The sequence below is a fragment of the Taeniopygia guttata genome, chromosome 1 (assembly GCF_048771995.1).
Source record: "Taeniopygia guttata chromosome 1, bTaeGut7.mat, whole genome shotgun sequence".
Taxonomy (NCBI): domain Eukaryota; kingdom Metazoa; phylum Chordata; class Aves; order Passeriformes; family Estrildidae; genus Taeniopygia; species Taeniopygia guttata.
In genome coordinates this window covers 101418193-101442049 of record NC_133024.1, presented here as the reverse complement: position 1 = coordinate 101442049, position 23857 = coordinate 101418193, and the positions used below count along the sequence as shown (strand labels likewise).

General features: G+C 36.4%; 1 protein-coding gene across 9 annotated transcripts in view; it reads right to left on the bottom strand.

Moving 5' to 3' along the window:
* The window catches only part of CNKSR2 (connector enhancer of kinase suppressor of Ras 2), a 204120-nt gene that overhangs the window by 50878 nt on the left and 129385 nt on the right, over positions 1-23857 (bottom strand). For all 9 annotated transcript variants that reach the window (XM_030282021.4, XM_072934511.1, XM_072934519.1 and 6 more), the window contains 4 exons: positions 7227-7275; positions 6156-6328; positions 3983-4056; positions 1449-1520 (listed from right to left, as the gene is read on the bottom strand). In XM_030282021.4, coding sequence (XP_030137881.4) covers positions 1449-1520; positions 3983-4056; positions 6156-6328; positions 7227-7275 — 368 coding nt within the window. The remainder of the gene's footprint in view (positions 1-1448; positions 1521-3982; positions 4057-6155; positions 6329-7226; positions 7276-23857) is intronic.

Genomic DNA, 23857 nt, shown 5'->3' with positions numbered 1-23857 from the left:
TGCTGCTTTCTGTTTACTGAAAAAATATATAAATTTCTATCCTTAAAAAGAAGGTGCCTCGTCATACTGAGGACCTGATGACAGAAATGATTCAGGTACTGCTGTTGTTCAGGATACGTTGAATATTGACCAAGACATTATTGTGTTTGTTGTGGAACAAACTGCATTTTGAGTGACTGGCTTGACAGAATTATCAAGGAAAGGCAAGCCTAAAACTTCACAAACAAATAAAAAGGTTTAAAGTTTTCTAAGTGTGAAGAGACTTTTGAAATGAGCCTCAGTCATGCATAAACTTCTGAAAAAATGTTAACAGACAGCTATTTCTAAAGGAAAGCAGGCACAGTATCGTATCAGCATGCCTTTCCACCCAAATATTATCAGCAATGAACTGGCAGTATCCTGAAGGTGCTCTGCCAGGTAGTTGAATCTAGTACTCACAGGAGAAATTAAACCATGTTAAGTTTTATTGATTCAGTTTTATTTCCTTTTTCCTCTCTTTCGAAAAAAAGCTCTGGTCAGCAAGGATATCAACAGACATTATCCAAGACAGAACAATTCTCAGGTTGCAATAACAGATTTTTGTTTGTGTCCTCTGTCATTTGATGAAAATGGCATAATATTTTGAACTGAATTAATGTCAGTTTACATTGTGAAATAAATGAAATAACCCCCCTAATATCGGAATAAACATGGAGTCATGTTCTAATTTACCATTCAAATGAATTAAGAGGAGTTGTGTTTATTTTGTGCTGAAGTCTCAATCATTTTTCTGAAAAATTTCACAAGTGGCCAAGAAGAGATACAGTAAAATTTAATACTCAAAGAACTAAGACTTTAGTACTTGGTTTTTTTTTTTTTTTTTTTAATGCTGACATTTTCCCCATCAAATTCAACACAACCAAAATTTGACTTCCAAGTTCATGGAAGCAGAGAGAATCTGCAAAATTCATTACTTGGAACCTCCACCCCTTTTTCAAGACTGGCATAAGAAAACCAGTGACTGCTTTAAATCTTTCTCCAACTTCTTACTCCCTTCAGGACAAGAAACAGAAGGACTCCCAGAGGAAGCCTCACGTGTTTGGGAGTATGTAAGGAAGCAGTTGGAGATACCTCACCTTTGCAGGTGCCACACAGCCAAAACCAGAAATCTGGAATTCTGAAATTGTGTTTGGATGTTGCTTCACACACGGTATTTATTTCTTTTTAGAAACATGGAATCATGTTTCTAACAATTTCCAACCTTTGTATCAAAAAAGAGGTAACTCTTTTGAATTAAATAATTAACATAATGAAGCCAGTCAGGAACAATGTTTCTCTGCACGTATTTTCTCAGCAATTAAACTTATGTTTTTAGATTAAGAAGTAATTTATTATACCCGTGTTATTAGTAGCTTCAAGAAGTGTCACATTTATGGAATGGGTCCTTGAACTTTGCTAGATATCCTTACCTGTTCATATCATCTAGATGTTCAGCAGCAAAATAAAAACTTTTGATCTTAGGATGGCAGGCTTTGAATGCACTGTAGAGGAAAAACACAATTAAAAAATGTAATGGCACAACTCTTTTTTTTTTTTCTGAACAAAAGTAAGATCACGTGGTCATCAAGGAATGAGATGAATTCATATTTCTGCATGCTCCCAAACAGTGTATGAAGATACAACTTTTAGGATTGTGCCAGGTTTCACCAACTGAAGTGCTCTTCAACTACCCTTCTAAATAATCCTTGATTCATATGTGCATAAATAATTGTTCAACCATCACCTGCAATGTACTGTATGTGGATAAAGTTCATCAGTTAAGGATATAATTTTATGTATTGGGTAATTTTGCTGATGTACATATAGCTGTCATTTTTTTCTGAACAGAAAACTACACTAAACAATTAATTCAATACAACAGTAAAATTCTCAGCCCTAGTGATTTCTCATATCCCATTGACTTTGACATTACCTTTAGCTCTAATGACTGCATTTCGAGCAGGAAATTGTGATGTGCTGATTGACTTCTGAAAAGCTGTCATAAATCAACAGTATGTTCATGAGGTCATCCTAAGCAATGGGCAATTACATCTCATCTTTCCTTTCCACCAAAGTAATCAACATGACTGGGTTGAGAGAATTACTGCATTTCATACATAATATGAAATAAATTACTAGAAAGAATCTTTTAACTATGTTGGATAAAGATTTATGGTGAAGTACCTGAAGCCCCAGCAAATGCATTTGAAATAATGAATAATTTACAGTAGAGAATAATCATTTTGAGAATAACCTGAAAGTGTCTCTTAACAACAAAAAATGTAACAGTCCCCCCCAAAAAATACGGAAAACTGCAAACATGATACATGATGAGCATCATCACCATTTTTCTGAGACATAATGGATTTTATATATATATATGTATATATACACACACACATATGTAATGTAATAATGTAATTCTCACTCTAATCAATTGTGCCTCAGAAAAATGGCAATGACATTCTTCATGCTTATCATGCTTGCAATTTTTAATGTAGATTTCTGTGTGCACACAGATGTACACACATCTATGTTTTGGAAATCAGGCAAATGAAATTGATAACAGGAAAGTTACTGCTAGAGAAGGTAACATAACATTGAGACTAAACAGATTCCTCTGACATGACAGCAAACAGTGTTATGCAAGTCAAAGCAGATGTACAGCAACATCTGCTCAGTTTAAAAAGACATCATCAACTCACTGAAACCTAAAACTGGACTTCTTAAAACTGTTACAGCATCTGTCATCTGGATTCTTAGAAGGTTTTTTCCTTTTATCTTCCACCCAAGCAAAGAATCTTAATAACCACATTTTATCTGCTGCTATTCAATAGACATTAAATCAAGTAAAACCAAACCAAAACAATTTAAGCAGGGTGCAATTCTGAAAAATGAGTTGACTTTATGCTGCTGTGCCAACAAAAAAGAAACAATGAAGCACTTTAGCCATGTGGCCCAAGGACAAAGGACAATAGGTTCAAGTCAATGTATCCTGTTTTTTTTTTTTAATCAATTTTTATCTTCTACCCTTTAAGACCACCTTGAAGCGTAGAGCTCATTCTAAAGAGAGATATAGATCAACTTATACAAGGTTGGTGCCTTCTGTAGAACTGTAGGTAGTACAAATCATACAATTTTACATTTGAAAATTATGTTTTGCATGAATTTCAGCAATTCCAGCCTTTTTTAAAAAACTGTGCAAATCATTAGAAGGCAAAGCAAAAAATTTTGAACCATAATGACTCTGAAAATATCTCTGTAGCAGCATGCACCTGTCACATTGCTACACATGCCTGAATTTATGTAAATAATAAATGGATTTGTGCAATGGCACAAATCTGGATAGCAGCATAAACAGGTGAGAAGAAACATCCTTTGAGACCTTTAGGTCATATAACAAAAATACAACAAATCACTGTCATCCTCTTTTTCTTTTTATTCTGCCTCAGGACTGAAATAATGTCTCAGCAAACTTTTAGATTATGCTAACTAATTTGGAGTTACATTAAATATGAATGCCTGACCATGAACTTGGGGACTTTCATATTTGAATGGTCTCTGTATTATGCTTAAAGCTGTTCATTGAGTATAAAGCACACAAAGACACTCCAACCCTCAACAAACGAACAAAAATAACAGCAACCCCTAACAGAAGGAAAAAAATGGAAAGTAAAACTAGGAAAATAAAGGGACAGAAGCAGCCAAGCAGCCTTCTTGCTCATAATTAATTTTGGTCTAGTCAAGCACTGTGGTTCACAATGAAGTGAAAAAATAGCCTTCTTCAGGCAAGATGGCACTCCAAATAGAAAAAAATAATTTGCTCTTTTTATATGAGCTTATTCTGTGATACAACCTCATGGCAATTGCAACAAAGCCCATTATATCCCTGTTTTAAGGGAAAACCTTGTCTTTTGTTTGCACTTAATTTATTGTATCATTGCATTATTTTGAGTATGCTTACTATTTCTTGCGGCATTCACTGGCTCTGTCAATTTTAAATTCAGGTAGACTGATGAATCCTTCTGCTTTTTCATCCTGCAAAGATAGTTCCAGATATTACTGTAGCTAAAGTGTAAGGAAAAAAACCCAGCATGCTGAAAACTTACAAATATTTTCACTTGCCTGCTTCTTACAAAAGGAATACTACTGTCTGCTCTGCTCTGGCAAACCTCCCACAGAAGTCACTGGGACTTCTGCTGAAGTAGCAAGACAAGTCCTTGGTGAAAAGTACAATTTTAAATACCCAGGTTTCTGAAACAATTTCACAGCTGAACCAACATTTGAAAATATATAAAATGACCAAATGTATTCAGTCAATTAGTTATTTTAATTAGTTGATTTTTGGAGAAAATGGACTAATTAGTGTAGAAATGCAGCCTAGTGGAAGAAACAGAAAAAAAGCAATTTCAATGGGTGTTGTTCATCATTTATATGCATCACAGCTAAGAGGCATGATATCTCTTTAGCTACTTTCATCTCTCTACAACATTCAGAATATATCTGACCTTCCTCCCCTCTCCTCTGAAGATTTTACAGATTTTATTTTATCAGCTATGCAATTTCCCTTGACTTTTCACAGTTTGAAAGCATTATTTATATTAAGCTACTATTATATCAATAACACAAGAGTCAGTATTTAACTGCTCATAACTTTGCATGCAAAATTAATACAAGATCATAGAAATGAAGCTGGAAAACACACAAACATATGTGAAGGAATTCCACGAATATACATCTTTTCCTAAGAGTTTAAATGGTTATTTACACTACATATGCAGTCCATATGAATATATGCCTTCCTAAAAACCAGTGAAAGGAAAAAATCAGCATGTAAAACTAGAGATGGAGTTATTATGTGGAAGGTACAGGGTTGTAACTGGTTCTGCATTAGCAGGTATTTTAAAATCAAAAAGACACTGCTTAGAATAATCTCGCTCTTTCTTTTTTGAATGGCTGCCTAGAGAAACAGATTTTTGGCAAGAGCAGTATTTGCTTGTCTGTCCACCTGCCACTGAGGCACCCCCTACCAGCCTTTGACTCTACTGGTGATGACAGACACTGTGCTGAGGGAGCTGAGGTCTCAAAAATAACCAAAACTCAGAAAACTCAGGGAAGGCTGGGATAAGGTGGGAGACGGAGGTGTTGAGAGCACTGCCCTCCACACGGGAAGCATGGCACAGCTCAGAGCTGCTCCTGGACCTGGGACTGACCACTGCTCTTGTAGGCATCAATTACTGCCCTGACGAAAACCTCGCAGTAGCCAAGGGAGGGAGAATGGAGAGGAGTGAGCCAGAGTTCCTGATCTGAAGCTGGGATCAAGGCACAATTGGAATGAGTCTGAGAAAACAGCCTTCAAGAGCTCTGGCCATGGAACAACTTGCTTTCTGTTTACTCAGGGGAAGAAAAGTTGGGGATTACTTTGAAAAAGTTATGTACAAATGCTTGCTGTGATTAAAAGAACAAGTCCAGGACAGTGCATACAGATGTTAACAATGGTTTTACCTCAGCAAATTTACTAATGAGTTCAATAGGATTAAAAATCAAGGAATCATAACACTGGCAAAAAGCTTTGCAGCTAAAGTTGATATAATAAATGTGTACCAATCCAGAAAATGTTGCATAATCAAAGCTGTACACAATTCAGCTGGGATGCTCCTGTGTTTTAAGTTCAGCATTTATGAGCACTGAAATCATATCAAAAGCTACAAAGAAGAAACAACAGAAGAACAGAACTGAGAAAACAGAACTATCTTCCTTAATTGCCTAGCAGAGACAAACAAGAAACACCAGGCAGCACAACATTAAAGTTTACACTTCCATGACTAAGCTTGAATGACAGGATTAAGTAATTACCTTTTCACTTTCAAGGGTTTGAGGATAAATTTATTCTGAACTGATGTCATGAGGACACAGAAAACAGTTATTTCTCCATGTAGTAAAAGGTGAATTGAAAGGAACAGGTAATTCAAAACCTTCATGGTAAGTTTTCAGACAGTTAATATTAATTTCAGCATGATTATTTGGATTAATAAAGTTATTAACATACATAAACACTGAAAGCATTGTTTTCACACTAAATCCTGACTACAGCACTACAGAAAGTATTTCTTGAGACCATGAGTACAGATGTTTACCTCTTCATTGATATACCAATATAGAGATGTGTCCTTCAAGACAAACCAGTACTTCTTCCATTTTTGGGAGAAATAACTCTTGGCATCTTTCTTTTTCCAAAGCCAACCTTCACAGTCCCCTCGACCAAGATCTTTACATGAGATCCGTCTTTTGCTTTTACCAGGAATAGGAGCTGAAAGTGACAACAAGGTGATGTGAAAGCATTTGATTTGTCCACTAAATCAACAAAACACCTATATAGTCACCTGTATAGTCAGAAAGCACTATATATCTGTTTAAGAAAATTAATTAAAAATTTCAACCTCAAATTGCCATGAAAAATTATTACAAGCATTCTATTTCAACCACAAAGCTTATGCACACCACCATAATTTAAAGGCCAAAGCAAATCAAACCAAACCATGTTCAGCATCTCAGAGCTCATATCCTATGGATAAGACAAAAAAAAAAAAAGAAAAGAAAAAAAAGCAACACAGAAAGAGAAGAAAGAGAAGACAGAAGACGCTATAGAGAAAAGAAAGGCAAGATATTTAAAAATAAGAAAAATGCTTATTTGTAATTTTCAACACATTTCCCATTAGAATAAAGTGCACAACATATAAATTTATGTACTTCCCACTTGGTTACCAAACACAACTATTTAAGTACTTCACAGGTGTTCACAAACCTCTCTTTGCAGCTCTCTTTGAAACTAAACAGTTCCTAAGGCCTTTGTACTTTAAAATCAAAGGAGGAAAATTTACTATGATATAAATTACCTGAGTGTGTAGGTAATGAGCAAGGGCTGCAGTGAGGCATTACCTGAACACAGCTGGAAAAACCAACCCTGGCCCCAAAGAGGCTAGAGTCTAAGTATTCAAAGAAAAAGATAAAAGCAGATACATGAAGGCAGAGGAAGATTAGGAAAGTATGAGACATCAGAAATGGACTAATACATTCTCAACATGATCAACTGAACTGAGCATTCTATTTGAGCTAATAAGTTAGAGTTCCTCCCATACTGCAATACCATAAAATTAATCTTGGTAATTCCCTTCCTACCCATATATGAAAACAAATTTACTTTTTACCTTTGTTCTTCTTTTTACTTTTCTGCTGTAGAGAAGACTGCTGAAATGTCTACAAGCAAATAAAAATGGAAGAAGTTAAAATACAATGTTTATATTCAACCACATACCTATAATAAAAGAAATATTATGTTAAGGCCTAAGAAAAAAGGTGATTTTAGTTCACCTGTTCGTAAGGTTGTAAAGCAAAAACACACTGTCAAACACCTCCAAACAGATTACCAGTTAGGTTGCCAAACCAACTGTAGTTTCTATGCAAAATGGTCACTCTCCTCTTGTTCTGTTAATAAAGAAGGAATATCTCTCTTTGTTTACTACAATAATGAAGCTACACAGCCCATGTATTTCTAATGTAGGCACTAAATTAAGTATTCTTGACATCTATATGTAAATATGCAAAATAACACACTGCCTAATGCAGGTGTGGAAGTATTCATACAATGGTCATTAGACCATCAGACAATTTTCTCAGATCCAGGCCTAGTATTCTGAAAGACATCAGTAAATTCTGCTTAATCACAACTGGGAAAAAGTCTCCCAAATAAAAAGACTGAACTAGAACTTTGTTTTTTCGCCAGGTTTTTAAGTGGAAGTATTTCCCTTCAGCTGATTCACTCCCACAAACTAACCCACTCCCTTGACAATGAGGCAGGATGGAAATTGCTCCTTTATTTAAGACCTTAGCTTATTAATAAAATCAGTAAGTATTAACGCATTTTATAACCATTTCTGTTTAAAAACTATGACTCAGAAAAGCACAATTCCCAGTGAACTAAAAAAAAAAAAAAAATCTGTAACGAATCAGCCAAAATTTAAAGACGTGATTTGACGTGTTTTGAACTTTAGTTTTCTAGAAAGGCAGACAAACGTTATCAGTGTTAAAACTACAAAAAAGGCTACATTAGAGTGTCTGCTTATTAAAACGTCCTATTTCAGCTAGCCAGGAATCGATACAGAAATCAATACTTTTGTGCCACTTGGTAAAAATGAATCAAAGCAAAAGCACTGACAGCTCTGCAATTCCAAATCCTGTTCCTAGTAGTAAGACAAACTCTCACCCTAATTTAACCTAGGTTCAATTCAAAGAGCAGCTTTGGCTTTGCACATGGCACTCAGTGCTATGGCTTAATTGACATGATATTTGGTCAAATGTTGGATCATGGAGTTCTTTTCTAACCTTCATGACTCCGTTCTAATTTTCTCCTCCCTGCTTCCCACACCCCACAGCTCATGTGCAGCAGCCTCAGCTTCAAAGGATCTCTTGCCTCACCGCTGAGAGATTTTCATGCAGCAAAAACTAACATGCCAATGGGGAAAAATTATTAGCAAGACAATAAGTAAGTGCAATTTAAAAATTATTCTGACTTATAAGATATGCTGATCCCTTGGAGACCATATCTGGGTGTACTCCACTACATTGCTACCTCAGTGGGTCAAAGTGGGCCTCCACTGGGAGGTAAAAAAAGGATCCCATTAATTTGAATTTCCTGGCTCATGTCCTTTTTTTTCTGCTACTGGTACCAATTAAATCAGCACCAATTCTCAACAAACCAAGACAGCAACACCCATCCCACTTATATCACACAAAATATTTCAACCTGCGAAGGACTAGAAGAGATCTTAATGACCCAGGAATAACAGAGTGGCTGAGCAGAATTGTGTAACTCCCTCTGAAAATCTTACTTAATTCAAAGTGAATGAAAAAATACACACACATACAAATCCAAAACTTTAGCCCTTCTCAGTTCACAACTCAGGCAATTTCATTCTGCTGTTTGACTTCTCTGCACTATTATTTTCACAGTGTCAAAACAGAAAATCTCTGCTCCATTTTCTCACAAGTAATTCTGAGAGCAGGTGAGAACATATGAAAAGCCTTCTCTTTAGATGTTTTGTCTGTAAATTGAACCTGCAAACCTCAGTTCACACCTTTTTACTTTTGAGCCAGTTTTTGGGAAGAAAGGGTAATGAAGGGGTATCAGTTTTTAACAGGAAGAAAGCATGTAATTTACATGTCTAACCATTTTTCCATACATTATGTTATATTGCAAAATAGAAAGGTTTTATTAAATTCAGTTATTATTCTAAATTAGCTCATTGAATTAAATCATAATTAAGGGCAAATTCTACAAGTGAGAGAAGTTCCTGGGAACTATTTAAACTGCAGTGATTTTAACTAACACTTTAGATTATTTTACATAGACCTCAGGCTTCAAGTTAGTTGACCCTTTGCAAAAAACAGCACCATCTTTTTACTTTAGAAAATGTATATGTAATATAAAATATGTAATTAGAGAACAACAACAACAAAACCAAAAAAGTGAGGATGAAATCTAAAAATGTTTCTTCTTTTGTTGCTTTTTTAGGAACTCACTGAGCGCAATCTACAGCCTGTGCAGTTGGAAGATAATGCTTAAAGCCGTTTTCTCAGCAGTTTCAGGAGATCATGTCCTTCCTCCTGATCAGAGCAAGGCTTGTTTTGAAGCCAGTACTGGATCCTGTTCTGAGTCATCTCTAGCCTATATAAACCATCTCCAAAGAGCTTCTTTAAGCAACTGTTGGCCACCATAATGTTTCCCCTTTTGCAGCCTAGTTCTGTGATGTGGCAAATATGGAAATAATGCAACTACTACTTCTGAATTCCATGAACCATAAATCTATGGATTTACACCAAAGCAAGAAATTTAGTTGTATTAATACAAACTTGCTGTAAGACACTGTTTAATCACCTGCCCTCAAAGCCAGATTCAATGTATGTTCACTGCATAGATTCTGATACACCTTGAGCTTTGAGTAACTGCTTTCATAAATATCTTTTCCCAGTTTCCAAGAATCCATCTCTTCTACTAATTCTGGGGGCAAGCATGAAATGAAATAGAAAGCAGCATTCCATATTAAAGAAAGTAGTTATTAACTCAAAATAATGAGTAAAATGGAAACAGGACGGACACTAAAAAGATGAAATAGATGAGTACCTTAGGACAAGTTGGCACTCCTGGAAATTGGCACTCCTGAAGAAAATTTTAAACTGTTTAATAATATTCTGAATTATATGCTTTCTAGTCTCCAAAATACAACTAGAATAACTTTCCATTACCCAAAAGCAAGGTGTCAATTGATGTTTAACATACATCAAAACCCCCCTGAATACACTGAGACTCGGTGAGTTTTTTAGACATAATGATTTTCTCCTGTAATATGTGATCTTTGAGCTTTCTCTATTTAATAATATATCTAGATTAAACCCTTGGACAAGTGCATCTCTGAGAAGAATATAAAAGAAACATTTAACATATATATAAAGCCTGCCTTTCCTATTAGCAGCCTCAAAGAACAAGTATTTTAAGAGCCCATTTATTAAAGGGTTTTTTCTGTTTCTGGTTTGGTGTTTTGGTTTTTGGGTGAAGTTTTTTGTTTGGTTTTTGTCTGTTTGGTTTTTCTTACAAATGTTCTAGCATGCCTCTAGCCCTACCTAGCTGCAAATTCCAATTGCCAATGGAGATTAATTGGGCAGGGAAGAGCCTTATCAGTCCCTCTCTTCCTGCAAGTGTTCATTACCAGACTTGCTGTGTGGGTTGTATTTACTCTAACAGTCTTCAAAATGATTGACAGAGTTCCAAAAGGCCAGCAGACTGCACACCTGTAAAGAGCAACCTGCCCCAGGGCAAGCCTTTTAGGACTACAGCACAGCAATGCAGCTGCATTGTAAAAAACTTGCAGGTGGAGGCTCATACTAACCAAAGAGATCACCACTGGCCTGTAATTGTACTTGCTCTTTAGCAAGAAAATAATCCTGTACAGGTGGCCTAATCAATACTATCTGCATGCACACAATCACACATCAGCATCTTTGCATGTGTAACACAACATTTTCAAGAAATGAGACAATCATTTCTGTCTCATTCTGAGATGTTCAGGTCTCTCTTCTGGGAGAAAGTATTTATTATTGGTTAGTCCTGTGACTGCTCTGTATTTGCTCAGAAGGGAAACAAGATTGAAAGTTAGTCACTAATGTCCAGAGGCCTGAAAATTTATTTGATATTAGCTTATTTTGTAGTAATTTCATAGTTCTCTATTTGGAAAAAAATGTATTTAAATGAAAGTGTGAAATTATTTAAGTTTTAATGAATTTGTTTCATGCCAAATAGGAAACTTAATAAACTGATCTTTCAATACTAATATTAAATTGGAGTGAAACTGCTATCAGAATAGGAGAATGTTTACTAAAACTGTTATGATGAAAGTTAGAAAACTTATATTCCAGTTGATAGCTCAAATAAAAGTGGAAAAAAAGTAGACTGGTTATCAAAATGATAAATTTGAGAAGATTAGTTATTTTGACAAACTTCAAGAGTCTGAGGAAGAGGTCTAAAGATTTGAGGTTAAGCTGCTCCTTAGAGCTTCCCTAATATCTAATATAAATTAGATAGGTGTGATCAACAGAATGCTACATCCATGCCCAAAAAATAAATATATTCTAATAGTTATATAAACTTCTTTATGGTTACAAAATTTGTACCAAAAAAAGACCACAACTGAAGATTCTCTGAAGAATGATCATAGCAACAAGTACTATATTGGACAGCACCTAAAATTCTCATTCAAGAGTTTTTTTGTTTCTCCACTATTCTTCAGAGATTTTTCACTCACTCATTTTAAAAAAGCTGGAAGAGAGAACCAGGTAATGGAAAAAATAATATCCAATCCTTCTACCCAAATCTGAGCTCAGTCTGATTGGAATGAAAAATGGTACATATCCTTATAGCTTTATTTAGAGCTTGGGTCAAATCCAATTTTTCTCAAGGAGCAAGTTTAGACACTAAGGAACTGTTTACAGGCAGGCACTTCCCTCTGTCACTGTAAAATAGCTTTCTCTAGTTTCAGCAGGGTAGCTTGAAACACATCTGATTACTGGAACTTTCTGCTGCAGTTGGAAAAGCCAGTGTCTAGGAAAAAATGAAAGCTGGTTTTGCCAATCGTATCATTGATCTCCCACTTTGAGAGATTGTTCTCAATGCTTTCAGAACATTGGCAATGTTCTATTTTCACTGTTTTCATATACCACATACACATTTCTCATCATTTGGTGTGTTGAGATCCAAAATTTCAAAGCTAAAAGGGGGACAATGCAAACCTATTTAGATACAATGCCACATTTTTCATCAGTATTAACGTCTCATGCTTAAGGATACTTACAACACAGGATTTTTCCAAAATATTTTTTGTTTACCATCTTGTTTAGTCTCCATTAAGAGCCTGTAGCAGACAGTTCTAATTATTTTAATGAATATTTGTGGAAAATAAAGTTTCCAAGGACTGTGTTAGAAAGACATGATGAGGGAAGACCTCTGTCAGATTAGAAAGTTTGAAACCTCCTGCAATCAGCAGCTAATATCCATTCTTGCGTTTTGTTAATGACCACAAGGAGAAAGATATGGTATGTATGTGCCTTAAGAGTCTTTTACTGCAAAAAAAAAGGTAGGCTGAGATCTTGAAGCTGCCAACTTTTTATGTGCCTCTGAGGTGAGCAATGACTATATGAGCTGTGCAGAATGGTCCCCTTATTACATAGTCTATACGGGTTGATAATATAAAATATGTGTATTTTCATACAACTGGTCCTATTTCTGCTTATCCAAGAAGAATAGGCCAACTAAGGGCAGAACTACGATTGTCTGAAATGTGATAGTAAGCACAGCTTTTCTGCCCAGGGATTCTTATTCATTCTCCCATTTCTAAATGTTTTCTTATCATTTGGCGGGGGGAAGGGCTCTGGCAAACATTACAGTCACTGGATACAACTCAGGAGTTGCAGAAGCTAGTGCAAATATTTTGAACAAAGTTGTCAGAATAATGAATGCAAAAATAAAATTATTTTTTAAATCTTCAGGCTATTTGGAAAAATAATATACAGTGGTGCTGCTTTCCACCACCAGGAAAGACTTTCCTTCTTAGCCATTAAGCCACAGGTCTCTTTAACTGAAATACCAAAGCCGTAAAACTCCTGGACAACACTAACTTTAAATGAGAGTTCTCATATTCCCCAAGTCTTTTTCACTGACATAACAGGACTGCAGCAGTGTCACAGCTGCCTGAAGCAAATGAGAATAAAAAGTTAAACTAAACAAGTGTTGCTCATTAGAATAATTTATTCTTCAATCATTCTTCTGCTCTACATCTACTTTAAAACATGCAATTTTGGTACCTCCCACACTACTTTCTATTGACAGTAAGAAATCTAGGAGGGAAAGGGAGGATTCAAAAACTGTATGTATCCTTTAATGGCAAAAGTCCAAGATGCATCAGTTACTCCATCATTGTGTGTTTCAAGTGCACCAATTTAAGAAGGAAAATGGAAACTAAACTACCACCTGTTACAGAACAGTATTTAACCCTTTATTTGGATTTCTACTCCCCAACAGTTCCCAGTTTAACCTCTTACTGAGGAGAATTGACCAGTCAGAAAAACCACAAAAGAACTGAGGCAGGAAATTAGCCCTGGAGATCATTTCATCCAGCCTTCTTGCTCAAAGCAGACAAGGTTGTTCAAGGCTGTGGCCAGACGTGTTTTTAGTATCTCCAAGATGGATACTCCACAAACTCCACAGACAACCTGCTCCAGTTAAACCATCTTCACAGTAAAAGTACTTTTTTCTTCTGTTTATATGGAATTTCCTGTATTTGAATTTTTGTCCATTGCCTTTTGTCCTTTCACAGTGTGTCTGAGACGAGTCACCCCAAAGACCTTGTGGATACTTGTGCCCTGCTGCTATGCCCCTCCAGTAGACACCAAACTTTGCAATTTCCTCCAGGAAAAATCTTGTTTTGCTTGGAAAATTTCTGTGTTATTCATAGGGAAGGTAGATTTTACCTGTATGTTTATTTAAACATTAAAACTAGCAAGACTAGCAAAACTAGTAAGACTATCCAAGCAGATTTAAGAAACTTATTATTGAGCTATTATTGGATTAGAGAGGTGGTCTGTGGCACAACATGGAGCCAATCTTGGACCTTCTCAGAAGAAAACAAACTGCTGTAAAACACAAGTCACCCCTGGGGCATTAACAACGTCTTCCACCAAGCCCACGGTCTTTGCAGAGGAAAAATCATTAGCTTAGAGTCCCATGCCCCCTTACAACACCTTGGTGCACGCTTATGGTGACAAACACACCTCCTTCTGTAGGAGTGAGCAACACTTCTGACTGTACCCCTCAGCATGATCTCTTTCATACTCTTTCTGATTGTGTGACAGAAAAAAGTGCAGAGGATGTAGGTGGTCTGAGAAAACAGATTTCTGCTTTAAGGAAGATACACTATTGAAAGTTATTCTCTGTTAGCACTTGGACATAATATGCTTCGGGGAAAGAAACTGAAAATTCCTTCTGGATTTCAACAGAGGGGAAGTTTTCAGGGGGAAAAGAAGGAAAGAGTTTCTGTACATCAGGATTTATACATTCTATTAAAATTCATACCAACCACTTCCATTGCCCCTATGAATTAAGGCAGAAAAAGAACCCAGTTCATTGCAGGATAAAAGTCTCATTACTTGCTGTAATTCAGTAAAATTTCCTTTAAGCATAAGATGAAGCAGACATTTGCAGAAGGTTGGGAAAGATAACATTAGGTTTTTTTTTTTTAATTCTGAGCTGGCCGTGGTGAACTTATGGGTACAAACCAGCTAAAAGAAGTTTTATACATCATTCTAAAGCCAGAATTCTGTAGTGTTGGAAATGCTATCTACTTGGGTTAATCTGAAAGCAAAGGGATATACTTGAGAAGTGGACAAAAGCAGTTATTGCTTTATGAAAAATACCAGGTTGCTTTTTCCTCCACAGCACAGTAGCAGAGATGGATTGGCTGACTCAGGGATCAGGCGCTAAGCAACAAGCACTTCTCTCCAGTAAAACAGAAACACCCGATAAAACAGCTTCAGTTCAGGAGCTGCAGTGCTGCAAAGAGCCACTTTCCTCCCAGGTGGAACCATACAATCTCCCATATTGTGTGTTAGCAGCAGGCTCAAGGGACCACCACTGTGTAAGGGGGGCAGAGGAATGGGGCAGAGACTCCTGTGGAGTCAAAACCACTACTTGGAAAAAATCCCTTGTTCAGAAACAATGGAGCTCTTTGTCAAAGCATTTTGATAAAATGGCACTCTGAAACAGGCATATGTGCTCCATTAAATTCAAATAACATTTCCACCACTCAGTACAAGTTTTTTAGTATGCCAAATTGCATGACTCATGCCAGCCATTGTCCTTGGTTAAACGCTTCCATAGTCCTGGTATCTCCCTTGTGCAGAAAGGAGAACAGAGTAGAGCCAGTAGAGAAGCCAGGCCCTGGATTGAAGCTCCCCTGGATCTGACAATCCCCAGCATAGTGCAGTGGTAACTCATGCTGAGTCCCCTCTGTGCAATACCTGATACACGCTTCTCTGCCACAGTGTGCTGAACTTCATCTCTTCTTTATCAAAGCAGAATAACCAAGGGACTAAATCACTTATTTGACATTAATAAAATATAAAACTGTGCTACTATGATTGTTATACCAGCTACAGGTAATGTAGCTAACTGCTGTACAAACAATGCTAATACCTAAAAAGGCAATGGTTCTCTATCAGGTAATAAAAGCAGGATACAATCAGGAATGATTCTATGAAATAGATAACAGAAAAAAATACAGAATGGGGATGTGAAAGGAAATTAGGAAATGTTCTGAGCTGAGAGATTTATTAGTGTATAGATCTACATCTCTGGACCATATAAAATTACATTTTCAGACCATTATATTCTATGCAATAAGAAATAAATCTAGACTAGCAGAGCTGGACTAGATGACCTTTAAAGTAACTCTCTCATTTTTAAAGAATTCCCCAGCTTTGTCATGGAAAGAAATTACAACATGCTAATTTTCCCCCTTATGGTCACAATACAAAAGAAGGTAATAGAGAAAGTTTAAACAAAAATTTTCTACAAAAGACTCCCACTGTGCTTCATGATGCCCATAAACCGATCTTACCTCATCTCTAGGGGATTTTGCTTTTTAGCAATAATTAACTCTGGATTGTAGGAATGATCAGAAAGTATATAGAATTAGATGTAAAATCTCCCATATTCAATACCTTCAAATTTCATTTGGACAACCACTTCCCCAATAAGAGCAAATTAATGGTATTAACTATTTCTTTCAAAGAGAAATAATGCAGATGTGAAAATATTCTCTAATCTGTGACAGGAATAATATACCTCAAGAACAATGCAGACATTATTCCATATAATTAAAAGAACTTAGCACTCCCTCCCAACGAGACTAAGTATTACTGTTTCACAATACATGCTTAAACAGAACTCAAATATAAAAGCTGCATATGCACATCTACTCTCTTCAGTCTTGAGTCCAAAGGACTGAGAGTCTAGAACTGGGAAAACAGATGTGAGATAAATGAGGCACATTCCCAAGACGATTTTAGCTAAGCAACAATGAAACAACAGAAACTATCCCTTAAATCTGAGCAAGTTGCTATACTCTCAGCTATTGCCAAAACACCTGTTTTGCTGTTCATCTCCAACTTTTCTGCCATGGGGCAGACAAGCAGTGCTGCAGGTTGGCCAGGAGTTCATTCAGTCTCCATCTCAGGGATGCTCAACACCCAGCTGGCAAAACCCTGAGAAGCCTCGTCTGACCTCAGAGCTTGCCTTGCTTTGAGCCAAAGACCAGAGCACAGAACCTCTTGAGGTTGCTCCCAGACTAAATTATCCTATCATCCTATGCCATTTATGCTGGTTTCTGAGGCACTTGGGTTTTGTTTTCTTGCAGCAAATTCATTAGATGAGTTTCTCTCACTGACATCTTTCCTCCCCTCTGTCCAACATTTTACTTGGAATTATGACAACTGGCTACCCATTCACCCAGTCTATCACCTTTATCATTATTAACAGGTCCCATCATTAGTAACAGGCAATTCATACCCTATTTGAATGTGGAATTTAATACAGATCTGAACAGGATTATGTGAAACAGATTAACTGTAATAGCAGAGGACTAGACCCGGAGGCCCCTCTATTACTCTCTGTTGGTTGTACTTTAGTCTAAGAAGAATATAAAGCCATCTTCCATTAGCAAGGAATTTATATGCTGTTTCTCTCTTGCTTTTTTTCTCAGAAACGTAGATTTATTTTGAACCAAATTATTACCAAACTCAGATGGAATAGCAAAAATTACCTTTGACCACAACAATTTAATGGCTATGCCAATCATTTTCCAGTCACAAGAAAGGCATATTTTGCTTATTGGTTAACTGTTTCACTGTATTATTTGTTTTATATGCTACACAGTTCACTTACGACCTAGATGGCATTTCTACACAGATTTCAACAACATGAATACCATTTTTATCACTTATTTTGTGTCCGTTACATTTGTGAAGTGCTGCATTCAAATAAAAGGATACATACAATATTGTTTATATGGCTTCTTTTGGGCATGTAGAAGCTGGCCAAGTCCTGGAACCACTATTCCAACTTGAGAATGTGAGTGAGACATGCTGCTCTTCAGTCTGAATCAAATATACAAACCCACAAGTATCCAACTGAAAGAAACTCCACATGTGCCCATGGGTAGGCATTCAAAGCTGCCCACGGCCAATGTGGCTGTGGGACATGATGGTGTTACCCATGGCCTCATGAAGGCAACAGATAAAAATTTCCTATTATGTTTCTTTCCCTTTTCCTTCTTTTCCCTTAATTTCTTCAGCATTGTTCTTACTAAATGTCCCTCAGAGCAAATCTATACCTGAACCACAGATTAGGCTGATGAGAAATGGCAGAAGCTCATGATGCCTTCATAGCACAACTAAATTTGCTTCTCTGCATTGCATTATATGAAACATTTTACTAGCACTTTTGCCTTTGAATAGACTTTGAGGCTTTTAAAGTAACTTCAAATCAGATTATTCTGTAACTTCATAAGCCTTTTCAGCTCAGTTTCTACTGCAATGCAGAGTTCCTTCCATTTCCAGACATGTGGACCTGGCTACCATCACAGCCTTATTTCCTCATTACATGCTCACTGATGGAAAAGGGAGCAAGGAGCTGAAGTCCTAGAACAAGACAAACAATCCCCTAAGGCTATAAAAACAAAGCTGAGATGTGACCAGTATAACCCAGGGTAGAAATATGTAAATGTGTTAAATGCTCCAGTCACCTCCAGAGAGGATATCCAGGTGTTTTTAGCTTTTCTCAGCCAAGCTCTGCTGGAGCTTCATGAACATGAAGTACTTGAGGAGAAACTCGGGCACCACAGCAGCTCAGAGTGTTGGACTCTCCTGCTGAGGCGCCCAGGAACCTCCTGGCAGTCCGGGCTGAGCCAGCTGTCTTTCAAATGTCTGGACATCATGAGAAATTACAGTTTTTTCACTTGTGAAATTTTAACAGTGCATGTACTTCTGCATTGTTAACAACTCCATCTGTTGTTAACAGTGCAATGACATTCAAAATTTCAGACACCTACCTAAAATCTGTGCAACTGATTTTTAATTTGTTCTCTACAAATTTTTTGTTTATTTACAAATGTCCATTACAAAAAATTAACTGAACAGAAATTCTTTAAATACTGTGATATTTACAATTATAGGAAACTGCTAGTTTTTCAGTGGGGTAGTTTTGTTACGGCTTTTTTTATAGTAAATCATTCCACACTATTAAATGTTTTTTAGATGCCATTTTTATAAAGAAGACTTTTGCAGTAAGTTGATGGGTGTTTTGTGCATAAGCTTATTAGGAAACTGTATGCACACGTTCTGCACTTTTAAAAATGCTAGTTATTGGGTACTACGATTAAAGGTTCTATAAATACATGCACATTTGATTCAAGAATTTTCATCAACATCTATGTAGTTTAAGTACCTTTACTTTTTACTTCCTTTCAGCCTTTCTGCAGAGAGGAACAGGAGAAGTAAGGGAAAATCAACCACTTAAGTAGAGTTAGACCTGAAGTTTTCCAAATCATAAGTTTTTTGGTGAATTCTTCTCTGTATTGACAACACCTAAATATATGCATTTTGAATTCAACTTTTATAAAGCATTTTCCTGTATTTTTTCTGGAAGGGTCTGTAGGAGGCAAGAAACACCCGGAAATACGCATGATTTAAGAAGAAGTTATTTTGGCTAAAAGTTACTGTCTCCTTTCCAATTTATATTATTAGGCAAAGACCAACTTTTGGAATAGGTCCCTAACCAAATCTTCACTTGAAGTATTCTCAGCAAGATCACTGCTGCAGCCAGCTGAGCCTTGCCTGGCCAGGCGGATGCTGCCCCAGCAGCTCTGCAGAGAGAACCAAGGAGGAGCTGACCTGGCCCAGGTCCTTGGGAGGACTGGAGGGAGCAACAGCTCAGCCTGAGCCCTGCTCACACCCTGGTCCTTGCTGCCTCACTGGCAGAGGAGGAAGGAGACTGCCTGGCTCTCTGTGGGTGCTCACTGCAGCCAATAGTGCTGTTAATTACGTGATTAAGAGTCACCAGGCTGCATTTCAACCACATGGATGGTTAGACATTGCTAAAGAGAAAAAAAAAGAATTTTGCCAAACTTGCACCAACTTAATTCAATTTGCAGCACAACTCCAGCTGATAGCTTTTATTTTATTTCTCCCTTATTAAAACTAGAACTGGAACATTAAAGATAGTGCATGTGTACACATCTATACATGTAAATTTAGCGAAATCCCAGTGGTACAAAACATAGATTAATCCCCTCAACCCATTACTATTGACCTGTTCCAAATGTATGAACTTCAAGTGGCACATTTTGCTATTAAACTTCCCTTATTTTCAAATGCAAATAAAATAACTAAGAAAACTCCACTATTAATTAAAGAATTTAAAATAGTCTGGTGATCACAGCATAGTGAGAAGCTGTTATTTTTCTGTCACTTTTCCTACAACAAGCGAGTCACTATGTATTGGTAAGAAGACATGAACAAATGAGCATACATGCACTGGAAAAGGCAGAGGAATAATGGGAGGCAGGAAGGGAGAAGAAACAAGGTCAATAATAAAGTTTATCTGTGTAGGTTACAACCTATTGTATATAGCAGGGAGTTATGCAAGGAAAAGCAATCTTGGTTACTATCACAAAAAATAGCCTGTAAGCTTTTCTTCACATTGCAATGCTGCTTCTAGGCTAAGAGACAGTTATATTGATCCAGTTACAAAGTTATTATTATTATTATTAACTGATTATTATTAACCTGACATTGAACTTCTTTTGATCCATGACTCTATCTCCCTCCTAAATAACACATTATTTTCCTTCAATAAAAACAAAGCACAACATACCAAGAAAATTCCTTTACATAAAACATAACGGACTTGAGAAACTACAATATGGCAGAGTTTTCATCTCTTGTGCCCCAAAAGTTCAAGACAAAATGCACTGTTTTCTACCTACAGAAATAAATCACATTGAACATCTGCTTGCACATCAGATTAGCAACAGCTCAAACAGTTTGCCTCAGCTTAATAAAAATATTAAAACTCTGTGTTGGTTTATTTTACAATACTGAGGAAGCAAAATAGAATGCAAGAACAGAAACTTGTCTAGAAATCAACAAAACACTGAAAACAATTCCTAGGACAGAAAAAAAACCCCAAGCAGGGCAGAAAATTTATATATGAGGATTCAGAAACACCAGAAGAGGATACAAGAGATGTTCAGTTCACAGGCACAACATAAATTAGTTTTTGCTTTGCTGTAGTATCAGCTATCACACTGGTTGCATTCAGTCAATGCAAGCAAACCCTGTTCACTTTCCAAGGCTTCAACCGCTATGTACCCTTGACCACACAGTTTTGGTTGCAATGGCAGGTCAATAATACAAACAAAACTTTTGAAACCAGTGATTTTATGCAAGTTTAGTATCCTGACAGAAAATGCTAGACTGCCACAATCTTGTGATCACTTTAGAATATAACAATTTGAATCTGCTGGCATTTTACAGAATAGCTTTTAGCAAATAATAAACAGACACTTCTACATTACCATGGTAATTTTTTAACACCATTCACTTTGTTTACAGCATAAAAAATAATACCATTTCTGCTGTGGTAATTTAATTACGCAGTGTAGTTTTTTGACCAAAGATTTTTCTTTTCTGTAAAGCCATACATAAAAGCACCAGAAGGAGCTGAAGTCAGCATAATTGTAAAAGCTGCATTTCTTTAGAAAAGCTTCACAGTAAAAAGGAAATCAACCTGCTCACATCAACAGCTGCAAAATCCAAAAGGAAAGAGACCTGGAATTGTAAAGGGAATTCATCATTAACTAGTGGGATGCATTTTAGTCCAAAATTATTTAACATTTATATCAATAGAGTCAAAAAAGAATGAAAGCATCATTGAATAAAGGTAAAACAGAATCAAAGACCAGTGAATGACACAAAACCTGACTGCTGAGCGAGCAGCATGGCTTTTACTCCAGGGAATTCAGTAAAAGGGAAAAGAAAATAGAAGAAAAAAGAGAATAAATTAAACGTGCATGCTTTCTATTTCACAGAATACACACATTAAAAATATAATTTCAGAACAAGGAGACCCTACACCAGACCCCAGATTCCTGGAGCTTCAACACTCTTTTGTTATGGATTTGGGAATTATGGGGGCCCAGTTTGAGGGTCCAGAGTCCTTACTCTCACATATTTCATACTTAGGGTTGCTTCAGAGACATGGATTATTCATGTTTCCAAATGACCCACTATATAAAAGGTAATTTTATTTTAGAACAAAGGATGCAAGATAATAGCTTTTAGATTGGGAATATCAGTCTTGCAGATAAGTGATTTGAAATAATATCGTAGCAGAAAAAAGTAAAACTAAAACCAAGTAACAAACATACTCTCATTTCAAGGCTATGCTTAAAATCAGTAATCAGTCCTTTAAGCATTTAAATAGGTAAGCAGTGAACAGGAATGGTTGTGTAATCTTTCCATGCAGCTTCTGGAAATTTATGTACTCTGCTGGCATACATACTTTAGGAAGGATGCTTAAGATAGTTGAGGATTAGATATGAAGATATGAAAGAATTTTGAAAATGAGAAAAGGATGTGAAAATACAATCTTTGAAGAAAAACATAAGAAGCTCATTATAACTCTTGCAAGCAAGCAAGAGGAGTCTACAAAATTATTTGATTATAACCTTTAAAATCCTATATTGAGGGATAAATTTGGTTACAAAAGATGTTTAAATCGAGAGGATAATGGTACATTTAAAACTATGGTTGGACATAGAAGACAGGTAAACACAGGCTAACAGATGAATACTCTTAACAACAAGAGCAATGAGGAATGGGAGCTACTTAACAAGCCTGGTGGAGTGTTCTTTAGCACTGGGACCCTGTGCAAACAATTGAGGCACTACAGGTTCAAATTCAGCTAAAACCACATGGTAGAGTCTGCTCTTTACTTTAGGAAAATCTACTGGCTTGTGGTATACACAGCACAGAGTCACAGTATTCTCTCTTCCCCTGATATTCTAGCAAGATGGAAACATTGACTTCTGAAAAAAAAAAACCCAGATCAAACCAAACAAAAACTTCCAGCTCTTCCACTACTATCAGGGTAGCTCTTTTACACTCGACTCATGCGTATCTGGAGAATTCCATTTACAAATAATCTGAAATCTTTGGGAAAAACTAGGTAGCTGCTGATTGTAAAAAAAAAATGTAATAGGACAGCCATTCTTCTAGTGATCTTTAAGATGCAATTTGAGCATAAAGTATGTTTTCATTGTCTTATTTGTTATCTATAGCTTAATAAAATTTTACTGCAAACAAATACAAGTTCCTTGTGTGTTAACCGTGCTACCCCCATTCTTTGTCTGCTCACTGCACTGTTTATTTAAGATTGGAAGAAAAGTTCTGCCCAATTTATTACAAAATCTTTGACTCTGCTATGTGGCAAAAGATGTATGCACCAGAATACTTGGGTGTCGCTACCATTAAATAGAAACTCTGGAACTGCATGTTAGCAGCCAGCTTCCAGAGGCAGCATCAGCAATTTTCAGCTGAGAGTGCTGTAAATGCTTTGTGAAGGGCTCCTTTCCATTTCCCATTTCTTGGACAAATCAATAGTCCAAGATTCCTTTTTCTGTTTACTTCATGCATTTTAATCCATAGCCAGTTAGCAGATCAATACTGATTTGTATTCTAAAGAATGGAAAATCTTTATTTTTATAAAGGAATAAGCTCCAACTAAACTTTCGAATAGATGCTGATGATTTAATGGCATATCAGAGAGAGGTCCTTTAATAGTAATGATGCACAAGAAAGATTAGCTGATACTGCTGGAATTTGGGTTGGTAACATTTCAAGTGTTTTGTGGATGGATATCCAAAGTAAATGAAAAATGCTTGTTGTCAATTCTTCGCTTGTTGCTGCTCATTAATTTCCAAACCAGAGCTCTGAGAATCTGCCAGTTCCTGTGTACATCATTAATTTTTGTACAGAATTTGGAAACTAGACTTACTATGTGATAGAGGGAACCAAAGAAAAATAACAAGATGGTACCTTAAAATAAAATATTTTGTTACTGCATAGTGTCAGGAATTTAACATACTGAGAAACAAATGTCATTGAGAGATGAGTATTC